The sequence below is a fragment of the Ornithorhynchus anatinus genome, chromosome X2 (genome assembly GCF_004115215.2).
Source record: "Ornithorhynchus anatinus isolate Pmale09 chromosome X2, mOrnAna1.pri.v4, whole genome shotgun sequence".
Taxonomy (NCBI): Eukaryota; Metazoa; Chordata; class Mammalia; order Monotremata; family Ornithorhynchidae; genus Ornithorhynchus; species Ornithorhynchus anatinus.
The window spans coordinates 1,204,011-1,220,789 of record NC_041750.1 but is presented as its reverse complement, the minus strand read 5'-3'; the positions used below and the strand labels follow the sequence as shown (position 1 = coordinate 1,220,789).

The 16,779-nt window shown below is 54.6% G+C and overlaps 1 protein-coding gene across 8 annotated transcripts in view; it reads left to right on the top strand.

Annotated features, from left to right (window-relative positions):
- Positions 1 to 244: 244 nt before the first annotated feature.
- The window catches only part of ABLIM3 (actin binding LIM protein family member 3), a 34,824-nt gene continuing 18,289 nt past the window's right edge, over positions 245 to 16,779 (top strand). For 4 of the 8 annotated variants that reach the window (XM_029052969.2, XM_029052973.2, XM_029052970.2 and 1 more), the window contains exons 1-6: positions 673 to 766; positions 10,281 to 10,418; positions 12,941 to 13,124; positions 13,493 to 13,605; positions 15,813 to 15,939; positions 16,229 to 16,322. In XM_029052969.2, coding sequence (XP_028908802.1) covers positions 736 to 766; positions 10,281 to 10,418; positions 12,941 to 13,124; positions 13,493 to 13,605; positions 15,813 to 15,939; positions 16,229 to 16,322 — 687 coding nt within the window. In that variant the 5' untranslated portion in view covers positions 673 to 735. Of the gene's footprint in view, positions 599 to 672; positions 767 to 10,280; positions 10,419 to 12,940; positions 13,125 to 13,492; positions 13,606 to 15,812; positions 15,940 to 16,228; positions 16,323 to 16,779 lie in introns of those variants that run through there. The other 4 variants (XM_029052974.2, XM_029052971.2, XM_029052967.2 and 1 more) reach the window with 3 other exon arrangements.

Below are 16,779 nucleotides of genomic sequence, written 5' to 3'. Positions count from 1 at the left end.
CGCCTCTTCCCTCCCTCCCTCCCTCCCTCCAAACCCCCCATCGCGCCCCCCATCCCCTCCCCCGGCCTCTCGACCACCCTGGGGGGGGGGGTCCCCTTCCCGGCCCCGACCGCCCCCCTCCCCGCCCCGGCAGCCCAGCCCCCCCCCCCGGCCCCCCAGGACCCCGGGGCGTGGGAGGCGGGGAGAGCCTCGGGTTGGGATAAACCGGCTCCCTCCCCGCCGCCCCCTCCCCTTCGTGGTCCACACCCCCGGAGCTATAAGAGCAGCTCGGCCGGACCGGCCGCTGCTGCATTGCTCCATCGCCGGCCGCCCCCGCCCGCCCGTAGGCTGCTGCCCGGACACTCGGGGCCTGGGACCAAGAAGGGACCCCCGCCCCTCTCCTCCCCATCCCCCCTGCCCCGGCCTCCAGCCTCGCCCATCCCAAGGCCTCCTCTTCCTCCTCCTCCTCCTCGGAAATATTCCGCCCCAGCGAGCCGAGGGAGGGGGCGGCACCCGGGCGGGAGGGCACTGGACGGTCCGACTGACCGCCCCTCCCGCTTCCCTCCCGGCGTTGGCGGCGGGCCCCGGAGGCAGGGCGGCGAAGCCATGAGCACCAGGGGTAAGTCCACGTCCGAGCCTCGAGGGACGGCGGGGGTGGGGGCTTTTCTTCCCCCAAACGGTCGGTCACGGGCGACCGGCCGGCTCTGCCCATCCTTGCCCTGGTGCCCGCACCGGAGCCTGGCGTCCGGGGAGATCATGCCTTCTCGCCCACCGGAGGGAAGAGATGGTGAGAGGGGAGGTCGGGCTCGGGGGCCTAGAATCGGGGGGCTGCAGGGAGAGGGGAGGTTGGCGGCGGGTGAGGGGGGGGACCCCAGGTCCAGACAGGAGGCAGGATGGGCGGGGAGAGAGGAGGCAGACAGGTAACCCCCAGCTTCCCCCCGACGTCTTGCCGCCGTGGACCCGGACGCTTCTTTCCTCGCCGAATCCCGGGGCGGGGGCGGTCAATCGATCAATCGGATGTATTGAGCGCTTACTATGTGCAGAGTACTGTACTAAGCGCTTGAGAGAGTACACCAAAACAGAATTAGCAGACACATTCCCTGCCCAAAACAGGTCGGGGCCGAACCCACCCATTGCCCCTCACCCAAATTATCGCCTGGCTCTAGCACGGACCCGGCGCGGGGTTGGAGAAGCGGCCTTACAAGGGGTCAGGAGGAGGACCGGCTCCCCCAGTTGCTGCCAGGCCTGGATTCTGCGGCTTGGGGATGGAAAGCCTTTCCTCGGCTCCCAATTCCTCTCTCTTTCCAAGGGGATCCCCCGATCCCTCGGGCCGAAATAAATCCTGGACTGTCCGCCTTGCTGGGATTACCTAGGCCTGTCCGATCGTATGGAACTTACACTTGGACGGGGAGGGGTTCTGGTGGGGTGGGGAGGAAATAATTCGGGGTGTTGAATTGGTCCGTTCTAGATCACCGTAGGTGAGTCAGGGAAAGAGAGGGGACAGTCAGAGGTGTGGGATGGACCGTGCTGGGTCACTGGGGGAGAGTCAAGGAAAGAAAAGGGAAGAATCAGGGGTGTGGGATGGTCCCTGCTAAGGTCACACAGGGAGAGTCAGGGAGTGCGGGATGGGCCATCCCTAACCAACACCCGCTTCCCCCAAGATGTCAGAGATTGTCCCAGGTTGGACAGGTCAAGGGATCTCCCGTGGAAAGGTGGGCGACACTTAGGTGGCTCATTTGGAAATGCACACCCCACCCAAGGGTCCTGGGGGAAAGGGGAGGGAGGAGAGTGTGTGTGCCCAAGCGCGATGACCCTCCCCCAGCTGCCCCTGCGCAGCCTCCGTGGGGGCGGAGTCCAGCCGCCGGGCTGTGGGGGCAAAGTCCCTGGGGTCAGGGGCCGAGCGGTGGCCGCAGCGGTCCCAACAGTTCTGCCATCTCCAGGGGCCTCCCGGCCTGGGTTCGTTGTGCCCACGCAGGATCCGAATCGCCCACCTACCCATCGAGTTGGCGGCCCCGGTGGCAGCAGGGCATCCTTCGCCCAGGGACTTCAGCCCGGCCCGCTGGCACCTTCCAGCAGAGCATAGACTGGCCCAGCCAGATCAGGGCTCTGACTCTGACACCAGGAACCTGTGAGGAGCCAAGTTCTGGCCACTCCCCCGGACACTTGCCCTCATGATTAGAGTTGGACCATCCCACACCACTGACTGTCCCCGGTGACACAGCATGGACCATCCAAAACCCCTTGACACTGCCCCTTCTCCATCCCTGCCTCTTCCCAGTGACCCAGCATGGACCATCCCACACCCCTGACTCTCCCCCTCTTCATCCCCGACACTCTCCCCCCAGTTCCGCAGCATGGACGGTCGTCCATGTATCTGTCCAAACCTCTCTGGACCTGCTAGAGTTCCTGGCTGCCCAGTTTTCTGTGGGAAGGGATTCCCTGTGCTCACCCGCACTGGGGGAAGAAGTTTCCTGCTGCTTATTTTTGATCCCCCTCCCTTCAAACCCTCGTTGAAGCCCCCTGGCTCTTGGGAACTTAATTTGGGGAATGGCATTTCTGTATTCATCCCCTTCCTGGTTCTAAAAACTCCAGCCCTGTCCCCTTAGTCTGTATCTGTCCATCCTGTAGAGCCCATGCGCTTCTGGTCTCTCCATCTGAGGAACCTCTCCACCCGCCAACCCCTCTCCACCTTATCATTCTCATGTTCTTGTTCCCCCTTCCCCTTAGACTGGGACCCCTCCGGGCAGGGCCTGTGTCTGATCTGGTCATCGGATCTACCCCAGTGCTCAGCACAGCGCTTGGACTTAATGAGCCCTTAATGAGCCCATTAGTAAGCCCACAGCACATATGTATGTATCTTTAAATGGTGCATTATAAGTTATTTATATTAATGTCTCTCTCCCCCTTTAGACTGTAAGCTCGTTGTGGGAAGGAAATGTGTCTGTTGACTTGGTTGCATTGTACTCTCCCAAGTGCTTCGTACAGTGCTCTGCACATCGTAACAGCTCAGTAAATGCCAAAGATGATGATGAATATACCACCGTTATTTTTATATTATTAGTCGTTCATACTATGGGATTTATTGAGGGCCTCCTGCAGGTACAGCACTGTATTAGACACTTGGGAGGGTCTAATATAAAACACGGAGACTGCCCTCAAGCATCCTGGTTTAATGGGAGAGTCGGGCAGATAGAAATGATTTCTGAGCAGCGGAAGCAGTAGACAGTATGTAGTTATAACTAGCGTCAACTAGAGAATGGAAAAATGAGCAAATGAATAAATAAATAATAAATAAGTAGAGAATGTGATTTGATAGAGACAGAAATGCTGAGGACAGCTGTTGGGATGAGGTGAAGTGGGGTGGGAATTAGCAATGCTTCTGGGATACTCCCCTAAACACAGTGTTCTGCACATAGACGGCACCCAGCTGTTCTGCACCCAGTAGATGCCCAGGAGAGCACTCTAAACCCAGTCATAATAATAGTTACGGTATTTAAGTGCTTACTGTGTGCCAAGCACTGTACTACTGTGCAAATCAGTTTGGACGCAGTCCCCGTCCCACATGAGGCTCACAGCCTAAGTAGGAGGGAATAGGTTTTAATCCTCATTTTACAGATAAGAAAATGGGGGCACAGAGAAGTTAAGTGACTTGTCCAAGGACACACAGCAGACAGGTGGCCGATAAAACCTCACTGTGGACAGTTTTCGTTGTTGTATTGTACTCTCCTGAGTACTCTGCACTCCAATACGATTGAAAGGATGAAAACCCAGGTCCTCTGACTCTCAGGCCCCTGCTCTTTCCATTAGGCCATGCTGCTTCCCATAGATGCCAAGTAGTACTCTGGACATAGGTGTTCAGTACACTGGTCTGAACACAGTAGGCACCCAGTACAGCACTCCGCAGCAGGTAGTAGATACCCAGTATAGACACTCCATTGGGATCCAGTGTAGACACCCACTAGGTGCCCAGGACAGTGCTCTGCACACCCTAAGCACTTACTAAATACCACTGATTGATTGATTGATTAATCTTTTCAGGATGCCAGAGAGTGTTAGAGGGTTAGGTTTTGGCCTGGGGATTAGGAAGGGGTGACTACTAACAGTGGTTGTGTTGACAAGTTGCCGGATATTTGGATGACCCTTCTTGGGGAGATTGAGAGCAGCGGAGTTTTAGGTTAGTCAGTCAATCACATTTATTGAGAACTTACTGTGTGCAGAACATTGTACTAAGTTCATTCACTCAGTCATTCAATCATATGTATTGAGCACTTACTGTGTGCAGAACACTGTACTGAGTGCCTGGGAGAGTACAGTATAACAGACACATTCCCTGCCCACAACAAGCTCCCAGTCTAGAGGAGTGGAGATAGACATTAATATCAATAAATGACAGATGTGGACATAAGTGTTGTGGGGCTGGGGGCGGGGGAATGAATTAAGGAAGCAAGTCAGGTGATACAGAAAGGAATGGGAGAAGAGGAAAGGAGGGCTTAATCAGGGAAGGCCTCTTGGAGGAGATGTACCTTCAATGAGGCTTTAAAGTTGGGGAGAGTCGCTGTTGGGTATGAGGAAGGAGTGTGTGTGACGTAGCTGGTCCTGAGTTTCTGTGCTCGGGGTTCCGAGCTGGCCCTTGGGGAGGGGACTGTATGTAGGACAAGGCTGCGGGGGAAGGGTTTGAGTTGACTGCTCAGGACGAGGTGGAACTGACAGCCCCTTTCACCACGTACACACTGACAACTCAGCCAGTCTAAGAACTTCTCCTTGTCACGTCCCATGCTAACACTCTCAGTCTAGATTCTACCCCTTGTCAGTGCCAACTGCTCGGACTTCCGGTCTAGATTCACCTCCTTGTCATGCCCAGTGCTCACACTCCCGGTCCACGTGCTCCTCCTTGTCATGCCCCGTGCTCACAGTCCTGATCTAGGTGGTCCCTTTTTGCCTGCCTTTGCACCCTGCTGTTCCTGGCACCGTTTTCGTTTCTGCCTCTCGGTATCCCTCTCTTCCTGAAGTCGCAGTTCTGAGAGGCCCGCCCCATTTCCGATGGCTGGCTGCCTGCCAGGCTGACCCTTCTGTCCACTGCTATCGACTCCCGGTCGGGCCCCAACATCTGAGACTCGACCTCAAAGGATCCGTATTTGTCCTGTGATGAGCTGCGGTAATTAACCTCCCGATCGATGGAACAATCAATCAGTGCTATTTATTGAGTGCCTACCATGTGCAGAGCACTATATCAAGCACCAGGAGAAACACAGGAGTTGGTAGACGTGTTCTCAGTCTACAAGGAGCTTACAGTCTAGAAAGGGGCTAGAAGGGGACTTCTTCCTTGGCCTCTCACAGTCTGGTTGCTCTCCTCATCCTGCCCAGTGCTCACAGAGTATGGAATTTCTTCTTCATCACGCTCAATATGATGGTCGTTCTCCTCCTCCTCCTCATGCCCAGCACTCACCCCCCAGCCCAGGGGCTGCTCCTCATCACGCATTGTGCTCACACTCCCAATCCAGATTCTCTTTCATTCATTCATTCATTCAGTAGTATTTATTGAGCACTTACTATGTGCAGAGCACCGTCCTAAGCGCTTGGAATGTACAATTCGGCTACAGATAGAGACAATCCCTGCCCAAATGATGGGCTTACAGTCTAATCGGGGGACTTCATGTCATGCCCTGTGATCCAACTTCTAGTGTAGGTGCTCCTCCTCATTACACCCAATGCTCAGACTTCTTGTCATAGGGCTCACACTCCTGGTCCAGATTCTTCTCCTTATCATGTCCAGTGCTCACACTCTTGGTCCAGGTATTTCTTCTTGCCATGCTCATGCTCACCTCTCACGCTGTTTTAATGGTACTTGTAAAGGACTCACTAGGTGCCAGGCACTGTACTAAATGCTTGGGTAGATAAAAAGTATTTACGTTGGACACAGCCCATATCCTACATGAGGCTCACAATCTCCCCATTTTATAGATGAGGTAAACTGAGGCATAGAGAAGGTTAATACCTTGTCCAAGGTCACCCAGCATACAAATGATGGATCTGGGATTAGAACCCAGGTCCTTCGGACCCCCAGGTCCATGCTTTATCCACTAGATCAAGCTCTTGTGTCTACCTGAGCAATTAGTACAGTGCCTGGCACGTAGTAAGAGCTTAACCCTTTTTTTCTTTTTAAAGTAGCAGAGTTTAGCATTTTAGATCACTACACCTTTGCCTTAGCCTGCTCTAGGAATCAAAGTGACAGCATGGCCTCATGGCTGATAGGTCAGAGTGAAGACCAGCAGGAATGTGCTCCCTATTTTACAAATGGAGAAACTGAGGCCCATATGTTCCCATTTTTTCAGTGACTGATGCGTCGTGAATTGATTTCTTCCTGTCTTCCCTAGGGACTGTAGCTTTATCTTCTCTTAGAGGCTTTTTAAGTGCCCAGTACAGTGCTCTGCACACATCAGTCATCCAGGAAAGTACTCTGCATATAGTAACACCCAATACAGTACTCTGCAAACAGGGGTCACTCTTTGAAACATTTAACACAGAGTAGGCACCCAGCAGGTGCCCTGATAATAATAATAATGGTATTTGTTAAGCACTTAGTATGTGCCAAGCACTGTTCTAAGCTCCGGGGTAGATACAAGGTAATCAGGTCGGACACAGCCCCTGTCCCACGTGAGTCTCACACTCTTAATCTCCATTTTACAGATGAGGTAACTGAGACAGAGAGAAGTGAAGTGACTTGCCCAAGATCACACAACAGACAGGTGGCGGAGCCGGGTTTAGAACCCAGGACCTCTGATTCCCAAGCCCGTGCTCTTGCCACTAGGATCCAGCACAGCGTGCTCTGCACGAAAGGGGCATCTGGTCCTGTACTCTGTACCCGGAGGGGCACAGTACAGTGCTCTGAACACAGTGGCACTGGGTTCCACTCTGCACTTGTCTGCTGTGTTACCTTGAGCAAGTCACTTAACTTCTCTGTGTCTCAGTTACCTCATCTGTAAAATGGGGATTAAAACAGTGAGCCCCACATGGGACAACCTGATTACCTTGGATCTACCCCAGCGCTTAGAACAGCGATTGGCATATTGTAAGCGCTTAAATACCATAATTGTTATTATTACAGTGCTCTGCACACAGCAATCAGCAGGATCAGTGTTCTGCACAGTGCTGGGGTCTCCTTCCTTTGCCCCCCTCCTCTGCTTGTTACTCGGGGCCTGCGTTCTGGCGAGAAATCAAAGCCTGAGCCCGGACAATTAATTATTGCTAATGAGAGCAGCCCCGGGAATCAGGGGAGGGGAGGCGGTGGCTGTCTTGAGAATAAAAGATCGATTCTCTGAGGATGCGACCTTGCCGTTGCCCTGACGGGACCCCGGCCCGAGCCGGGAGGACATCGGTTTGGTCTGGCCTGGGCCAGGCACGCATTCCGTGGGGAGGGGGGCTTGGGGACAGTTTCTGGCTTAGGAAATGAACCCCACTCTGGTGAGACTCGGTCCCCCAACTCCTCGCTGTTTCTTGCCAGAAATAGGAGCTGATGACCGACTTTAAGGCTTTGTGTGTTCAGAGCACTGTGCTGGGTGCCTGCTGCGGGCAGAGCGCGGTGCTGGGTGCCTGCTGGGTGCAGAGCGCTGTGCTGGGCTCCTGCTGTGTGCAGAGTACTATCCTGGGCACCTGCTGGATGCAAAGCGCAGTGCTGGGCACCTGCTGGGTGCAGAGCGCTGTCCTGGGCTCCTGCTGCGTGTAGAGTACTGTGCTGGGTGCCTGCTGCTTGCAGAGTGCTGCTCTAGACTGTTGAGAGTAATAATAATAATAATGATATCTGTTAAGTGCTTACTATGTGCCAGGCGATGTACTAAGCACAGGGGTGGATAGAGGCAACAGGGGTTGGACATAGTCCCTTGTCCCACATGGGGCTCACGGTCTCAACCCCCTTTTTACAGATGAGGTAACTGAGGCACAGAGAAGTGAAGTGACTTGCTCAAGGTCACAAATCAGAGAAGTGGTGGAGCTGGGATTAGAACCCACGTTCTCCAACTCCCACGCCCTGGCTTTTGCCACTAAGCCACGCTGATTCTCTGGTAGATGAGGTCCCTGCTCCCGAGGAGTTTACAGTCTAGAGGGGGAGCAAGACATGAACGTAAATAAATGTAAATCAACCAGTTATGGATAGTATGACGGCCCCGCCCCCATCCCTCCAAGATCTCAGGCGGATGCGGCCAGAGTTTGTCAATCCTGTTCAACGAGGCCGGTCGCCACGGCAACCACTAAACAGAGGGACCACTGCCTCTTCCTGTTTGTCTGGGTTGTCCCTGGGTGCGGGAGGGGGCGGCGGAGACAATAGCCCGCTCCAGGCCTCTGCCGGGGCCTTTTGCATACAGGACTGCTTTACTGGGCCCGGCCTTGCACACGTGTGTACACCGAGCTCTCACGTGTGCTCACAGGAGACGCTACTGATGGTGAAAAGTCCCGTGGGAGCTTGCGGGCCTGAGCTGAACAGTGCGGGGTCCATCCAGCAGGCGCCCAGTATAGTGCTCTAAACACAATAGGTGCCCAGTAGAGCTTTCTCCCTTCTCCATTCTTGACTCTCCTTCACGGACCCAGCACCGACCATCCCACACCCCTGACTCTCCCCCTCCATCCCTGACTGTCCCCCCAGTGATCTAGCATGGGCCATCCCACACACCTGACTCTCTCCTCTCCTTCCCTGACTCTCTCCCAGTGATCCAGCATGAAAGTCTGTCCATGGATGGGTCAAATCCCTCTGGATCTGCTGGTATTCCCAGCTGCACAGCTCTCTGGGGGACCCAATTCCCATGTTCACCCCAGATTGGGGGAAGAAGTCTTTCCTGCTGTTAGTTCTGAACCTGCCCTGTCCAGCCCCAGTGGGGACTCCTCGCCCTGAAGTGGGGGGAGGATTTCCATGTCCATTCCCTTCGCACGTTAGGACCTATAATAATAATCATTATGGTATTTGTAAAGCACTTATCATGTGCCAAGCCCTGTTCTAAGTGCTGGGGTAGATACACAGTAATCAGGTTGGACACAGTCCCTATCCAACATGGGGCTCACACTCTAATCTCCATTTTACAGATGAGGTAACTGAGGCCCAGAAAAGTGAAGTGCCTTGCCCAGTGTCACCCAGAAGACATATGCCACAGCTGGAATTAGAATCCAAGTCTTTCTGACTCCCAGGCCCGTGCTCTATCCACTAATCCAGCTGCTTCTCATGAGTTAGAGGGGGCCTTGAGGTGGAGGAGGTCCCGGGGGATGATGGGAGTGAAGGCCTACTCTAACTCTAGTATTAGCAATAATGTCTCTTGAGCGCCTATTGCATGCACAGAAGTGTACTAAACATTGGGAAAAGTACAAGTTTGCACATTAAACTGGGCCCCCAAGGGTGCGTGAGGGGAAGGGGAGGAGGTGGGGGAGGGTCCAGACGTCCCAGCAAGGCCAACCACCTCCGCGGTATCTGGCCCGAGCCGGGTCTTCCAGGGCCGGGTCTTCCTGTTGGAAATCCGGGAAAGAGCCGTGAGCGAGCCACGTAGCCTGGCTGTCCTGCCGAGCCCACAGAGATGCCCAGAAGTGACCTTTCACACCCTCTCCAGCCTGGCCAGGACTAGGAGCCGGAATGGAGGTTGGAGAGAACTGGGACTGGATCCCGAGGCCTGTGGGGTGAGGACCCCATGAGACCTGCCCCCCACCCTGGCCCAATCTTGGGTGTTCCTTTCCCAGAACCTCAGCAAGGCCCTGGGGCAGGGGCTTAGAGCCTTTCCTGCTTCAGTGGTCCGTGGCCTTCCCGAGATATCTGTGGTCCAGCAGGAGAGGTCAAAGCCTCCAAAACCTATTGATTTCGCCATTTTTGTGAGGATGAGCCCTGGGACTAAAATGTGTGTGCACGTCTCATCCATGTGTGTGGTGTGGGCATGGTGGGAATGGATGTGGGTACTTGTGTGTTTTTGTGTACACACGCATGTGTGTGGTGTGAGCACTGAGTGTGAGCTTGCGTACATGTGCATGTGTGTGTAGTGTACGTGAGAATGAATGCGTGCATTTGCATGTATATGCATACGTGTCCATGGACGTGGCGTATGCACAATGGAAATGAACGTGTGCCCCTATGCTCACCTGTATCCATGTCTGCAGGCGTGTGCCACTCCCTGTGGGCCAGTGCGAAAGTTCCCAGCAATATCCCTTCCTCCCACGTTCTGGGCCAGCCGCTCCCTGAAGCTCACTCCCCTTCATAGTTCCCACCCCTTCATCTATCTCTCTACTTCTCTCTCTCTCTCCCTCCCTCCCTCTCTCTCCCCCTCGCCTCCCTGCAGCCCCCTACCAACAGAACCTGTACAACCCCGGCAGCGGGTCCCCGGCCATCCAATGCTATCGCTGCGGAGACACCTGTAAGGGCGAGGTCGTGCGAGTCCAGAACAACCACTTCCACATCCGCTGCTTCACCTGCCAAGGTAGTGGACACTTGCGCTCCGGGGGGGCGGCGGGGGGGCTCCCAGCCTCACTCCCCTCGGGACCCCGGAAACATCTAATCCAAGACTCGCTACCCCAACACCGTGCAGATGAGGGTCCAGCCCCGGAGAATCCCTGCCTGCTCTTGCCTTTGCCCCGGAATGAATCAATCAATTATTTTTACCGAGCACTTACTGTGTGCAGAGCACCGAACTAAGTGCTTGGGAGAGGACAAGACAACAGAAGTAGCAGATACGTTCCCTGCCCATAAGGAGCCCCAACCACTTCCAGGACCACAGGGCCTCAGCCTGGACTCCCTTTCCCTCCCGGGAAGTGAGAACCCGGCCTTGAATGGCTTTGCTATCCACTAACAGCTGGGGAGGATATTAGGGGTGTGAGGAAGTAGGGAGCACGCTGGAATTTGGGATCACTCTAATCTGGGCAATTCTCCGGGAGAAGCAAGACCAGAGTCCAGCCTAAGCAGCTCTGGGGAAGACAATAGCGTCACCCCACACCCCTCCTCCTACTAACCCCACAGAGTGGATGCCTTTGGTCCCCAGGACCAGTGTAATGAGCTGACCCGTAGTCCTTACTCCTTGCTGCTGTGGTCCGGCGCCAGGCCGGGCGCAGGGTGGAGGGGACCACTGCAGGTCTCCCTAGGCCGGGCGAGGGGGAGGGGGAGCAGATTCCGGACAGTGAGTTAACAGCCAATCCCCCACCCCCCAGTCCATCCCAGGGAGGCTCTCAGTGGACGCCTGCGGGGTTGATCGGCGGTGGTGGCCAACGCCTGACCCTGATAAGAAGAGTACAGGCCGTTCCCGGAGTCCGGTGGCTGGGCTGGGGGCAGGGGGGCAGAGGGGAGAAGGAGGGGAGGGGGAAACTGCGGGGAACGGGAGGGAGGGACAGCAGCAATTCTGTCCTCCCCAATCCCTGGTCGGCAGAGCCGGTGATTGCAGGTAGTTGTGGGGGGCAGGGGGAGCTAGGGGAGGGGTCCCCCTTGGGACTCCCCCTCCGCAGCTCTGCCAGCTACAGTGGGGCGGACAGGAAAAGGCAACGGCGTGGGTGACAGGAGGTGCTGACAGTTGGGGCATCCTGGTTACCCCCAGGGGCAGGAAAAATCCCTAGAAAATGGGGAAAAGACCACAACACAAAACTTCCCTCATAGGCAAGGAAAGCAGCCACTACCACTGCAAACTGTCTCTCTCTTTATATGTATATATATATATATATGAGAAGCAGCGTGGCTCAGTGGAAAGAGCACGGGCTTTGGAGTCAGAGGTCATGGGTTCAAATCCCCGCTCGGCCACTTGTCAGCTGGGTGACTTGGGGCAAGTCACTTAACTTCTCAGTGCCTCAGTTACCTCATCTGGAAAATGGGGATTAAGACTGTGAGGCCCACGTGGGACAACCCGATTCCCCTGTGTCTACCCCAGCGCTTAGAACAGTGCTCGGCACATAGTAAGCGCTTAACGAATACCACCATTATTATTCTATATATAAGCAGTATTTGCTAAACACTATTTATGTGCCAGGCACTGTACTAAACACTGATTAGGTAAAAACTAATTCATTCATTCTTTCAAACTTTTTTGAATGCTTACTGTGTGCAGAGCACCGTACTGAGCGCTTGGGAGAGGACAGTATAATAATAAAACATACACATTCCCTGCCCACAATAAGCTTACTATGGTATTTGTTAAGCACTTACTGTGTGCCCAGCACTGTTCTAAACACAAGTTAATCAGGTTGGACAAAGTCCCTGTCCCACACAGGGCTCACACTCTTAATCCCCATTTTCCAGATAAGGTAACTGAGGCCCAGAGAAGTCAAGTGACTTCCCCAAGGTCACAAAGCAGACTTGTCATGGAATGGGGATTAGACCCAGGTCCTTCTGGCTCCTAGGGCCATACTCTATCCGCTAGACCAATGTTTCTATGCTGCTGTTTTCTTCTTCCTCTCCCCCTCCTCCTCCTCCTCTGTTCCTCAGTAGGCACCCAGGGTTCCACCCACAGTGTCCAACTGTTGGACTGTGTCCAGACAGATTAACTTGTGTGTTCTCCAGTGCTTAGAACAGTGCTTGTCATATAGAAAGCGCTTAACAAATACTATTAAAAAAAGTAGCTTCCCAGTATAGAAAGGTGGAAAGAAGAGATATGGAGGCTGATACTTTTTCTACTGGCATTTATTAAATGCTTACTATGTGTCAAGCACTATTCTAAGTGCTGAGGTAGATACAAGTTAGCCTGGACATAGTCCCTGTTTCACTTGGGGCTCACAGTCTAAGTAGGAGGAAAAAAAAGGTATTGAAAATAGGAACCGAGGCACAGAGAAGTTAAGTGCCTTGAACAAGATCACACAGCAGAGCAGGGATTAGAACCCAGGTTCTCTGACTGTCAGGTCCATGCTCTTTCCTCTAGCCCCTGCTGCTCTTCATGATGATAAAAACGCAGAATACTCAGGGAGATTTCCCCGACCCCCTCCCCAGACCCCCAGTGCTGACCCTGTCCCCTTCTCCCGCCCACAGTGTGCGGCTGTGACCTGGCCCAGTCGGGTTTCTTCTTCAAGAACCGGGAATATATCTGCACCCAAGACTACCAGCAGCTCTACGGCACCCGGTGCGACAGCTGCCGTGACTTCATCACCGGGGAGGTCATCTCCGCCCTCGGCCGGACCTATCATCCCAAGTGCTTTGTGTGCACCGTGTGCCGGTCAGCGGGGGCCGGGGGAGGGCGGGACGAGAGAGGATGGAGCGGTGGAAGGGGGTGTGGGAGGAACTGGAGGAACAGTCAGAGGAGTCAGATGCTCCATGCTTGGACCTCTGCGGGAAGAGCCAGAGACGGAGACAGTCCGTGCTGGGCTACTAGGGAAGGAATGGACATCGCTGCCTCTCTCTGGGAAGAACAGGCCTGGCTCTCCAGCATGGGGAGAGGACAGAATGTGGGAGCGATAAGGGATTTGGAAACCTCACGATCAAACTCACCATCCAACCATGGTTTAAGTTCATCTCGGGGAAGCTAGGCCGAGACCCCGGCCTTCCTTCAACGTCCCCCACCACTTCCTCTGTCTCCGGCTCCAGGCAACCCTTCCCCATCGGAGACAAGGTGACGTTCCGGGGAAAGGAGTGCGTCTGCCAGACCTGCAGCCTCTCACTGGTCAGCGCCAAACCCGTCAAGGTCCACGGGCCCAGCCGTACGTCCACCCTCCCCCCTTCCCGTCCACTTCCCCTCATTCCGTGGGCCGTCCTCCCCCACCCCCAACACCCCTCGGCCGCCCACATTGGCTCCTATAATAGTAACGGTATTTGTTAAGCGCTTACTATGTGCCAGGCACTGTACTGAGCACTGGGCTGGATACAATAATAATAATAATGTTGGTATTTAAGTGCTTACTATGTGCAGAACACTGTTCTAAGCACTGGGGTAGACAGGGTAATCAGGAAGTCCCACGTGAGGCTCAAAGTCTTAATCCCCCTTTTACAGATGAGGTAACTGAGGCGCAGAGGAAGTGAAGTGACTTGCCCACAGTCACACAGCCGACAAGTGGCAGAGCAGGAATTCGAACCCCTGACCTCTGACTCCCAAGCCCGGGCTCTTTCCTGAGCCACGCTGCTTCCAAGTGGATGCAAGCATGAGAGGCTCACCGTCTCGATCCCCATTTTACACATGAGATAACTGAGGCACAGATAAGTCAAGAGACTTGACCAAGGTCAGACAGCAGATAAGTAGTGCAGGAAGGATTAGGACCCATGACCTTCTGACACCCAGGCCCGTGCTCTTGCCACTGTGCCACGCTGCTTCTCAAGGGGGTCGGAGACTTGCCCCACTCCACTAGTAACGCCAGTGGTGTATCCTGAGCGCCCCCTGGCGGAGGTGCAATGTAGTGGACTCTTGGGAATCTACATCAGAAAGTCCAGATCGGTTCCCTCCCCACTGGAGCGACTGACATAGGATTATTTACCAGGCGAGGAATCAGAAAAAACCATAATTGAATGCACCCATAAGTATAAAGATGGGCACAAATGCAAATAGTATATAAAGTGCTATTTAGCCAGTCCTACTTTTCCACGTTCATATATCATTACCCCCCAGCTTACACTCTTAAATCCAGTCTACTCACCGTGCCTCGTTCTCCTGACTCCTATCTCTGTTTCACCTGCTCTCCACTGCTTGGAATTCCTTCCCCCTTCACATCTCCGTAGAACACTGATCTCCACGTCTTGAAAGCCCTACTAAAATCACATCTCCTCCAGGATACCTTCCCTGATTAATCTCTCCCTCCCCACCCTATTTTCCCCCAAAATGTCTTTCAGTAATTTTGCATTACCCTCCTTTCCCTCCCCAACACCTCAGTAGTACTGACGTATATATCTTTATATCCTCTTGCTTCCTCCGATCTGTAATTTATTTTAGTGTCTGTTTGCCCCACTATATTGTAAATTCCTTGAGAGCAGGAATCGTGTCCACTAATACTAACTCTCTTGTACTCTCCCAAGCGTTCAGTACAAGGTTCTGCAGATTGTAGGGACTCGATAGATTCTATTAATAGCTGTGCTATTGATTCAGTTTACAATGTGGCAAGCACTGTGCTGAGCATTAGGTGGAGACAAGATAGGTTGGACACAGTTCCTATCCCATACGGGGCTCCCAATCTAAGAGGGAGGGAGGACAGGAATCTTATCCCCATTATACGGATGTGGAGGCTGAGGCTCAGCGAGATTTAAGTGTCCTGTCTGAGGTGGACTGGGAAAGAGCAAGGAGTAGAACTTCCATCTCCTGACTCCCAGCCTCTTGCTCGCTCCTCCCCAAATCCCCTGAGAGAGATATGATTTCCCTCCTTCCATCCGGGGCCAGGGACCACAGCCCCGGCTTGGGGGGCTTCTGTACCTGACCTGTTCATTCAATCTTATTTATTGAGTGCTTACTGTGTGTAGAGCACTGTACCAAGCTCTTGGGAGAGTACAAAATACCAGTAAAGAGACACATTCCCTGCCCACAACGAGTTAACAGTCTAGAGTTTGGAGGGGGCAGTGGAGATGGGAAGGGTTTAGGGGGAGTTCCCTTGTCTCCCCAGACTGCATGGCTGTTGGGGGAGGGGTCTGGCTCAGTAGTGGGCATGGGGGGTCTCCCCAGAATGCACCAACTAGGAGGGAACTGGTTTAGCAGTGGGGGGGCATCTCCTTGGCTCTCCAGCTCGTTCTAGTTGTGGGGGGAAGCTGGCTGAAGTGTTTGTTTTTTGGGGGGGGGGGTCTTGGATCTCCGGACTGCACCAGTTGTGGCGGGGAGCTGGTTCAGCGGTGGAGGAGGGTCTCCTTGGCTGTCTGGACTGCACCATCTTGGGGGAGAGGGTGGCGAGGGGCGTTGGCTCAGCAATGGGGGGGCATCTTCTTGGCTCTCCAGACTGTGCCGGTTGCTCGGAGGAAATCAAGCACGGACAGTCCCTGCTGGCGTTGGACAAACAATGGCACGTCAGCTGCTTCAAGTGCCAGACCTGTGGGGTCATCCTGACCGGAGAATACATCAGCAAGTGAGGGTCCTCGTGCGACCCCGGGAGCCCCCACTGTCCCGGAGTTGGGGGGATGGGGCATGCCTCTCTCGCCTCCGGATAGGCCTTCCCCCAGGACCCCTCCCAGAGCAACCCCCCCGAGCCCAAGCTCTTCTCCCCTTCCCGGGGGAGGGGGCGGTGGGTGTGTACGCGCACGTGTACGCTTTGAGCACTGCGTTCTCCCTCCCCTCACCCCCGGGATGCTCGGCGGCTACCCTACTGACCGTGGAGCCGACCGACGGACGGATGGACTGACGGTCGACCCCGGCAGGGACGGCGTCCCCTACTGCGAGGCCGATTATCACGCCCAGTTCGGCATCAAGTGCGAAACCTGCAGCCGTTACATCAGCGGCCGCGTCCTGGAGGTGGGTGGGGGTCGGGGTTGGGGCTGGGGGTCGGGAGCTGGAGACCCGAGTGTTGGTAGATTGGGTGAGATAGAGAAGCAGCGTGGTTTAGTGGCAAGATCATGAGTTTGGGAGTCGGGAGACCTGCGTTCTAATCCCAGCTCCGCCACTAGTCTGCTGTGAAGACTAGTTTAACTTCTCTGTGCCTCAGTTACGTCATCTGTAAAATGGGGGTTAAGACTGTGGGACAACCTAATTACCTTGTATCTATCTCAGTGCTTAGAACAGTGCTTGGCACATAGTAAGCGCTGAACAAATGCTACAATAATAATAATAATTACTAGTGCCAGCCCCTCCCCGCTACCCAGCCCCGATCCCTGGCACGCGAGCGGTGTCGCCCCGGCTCCCGGGCCCCCCCGGCTAGGATGCTTCCAGCCTCAGTGACCCCCGTCCATCCTCCTTTCGCGCGCCCCTCCCT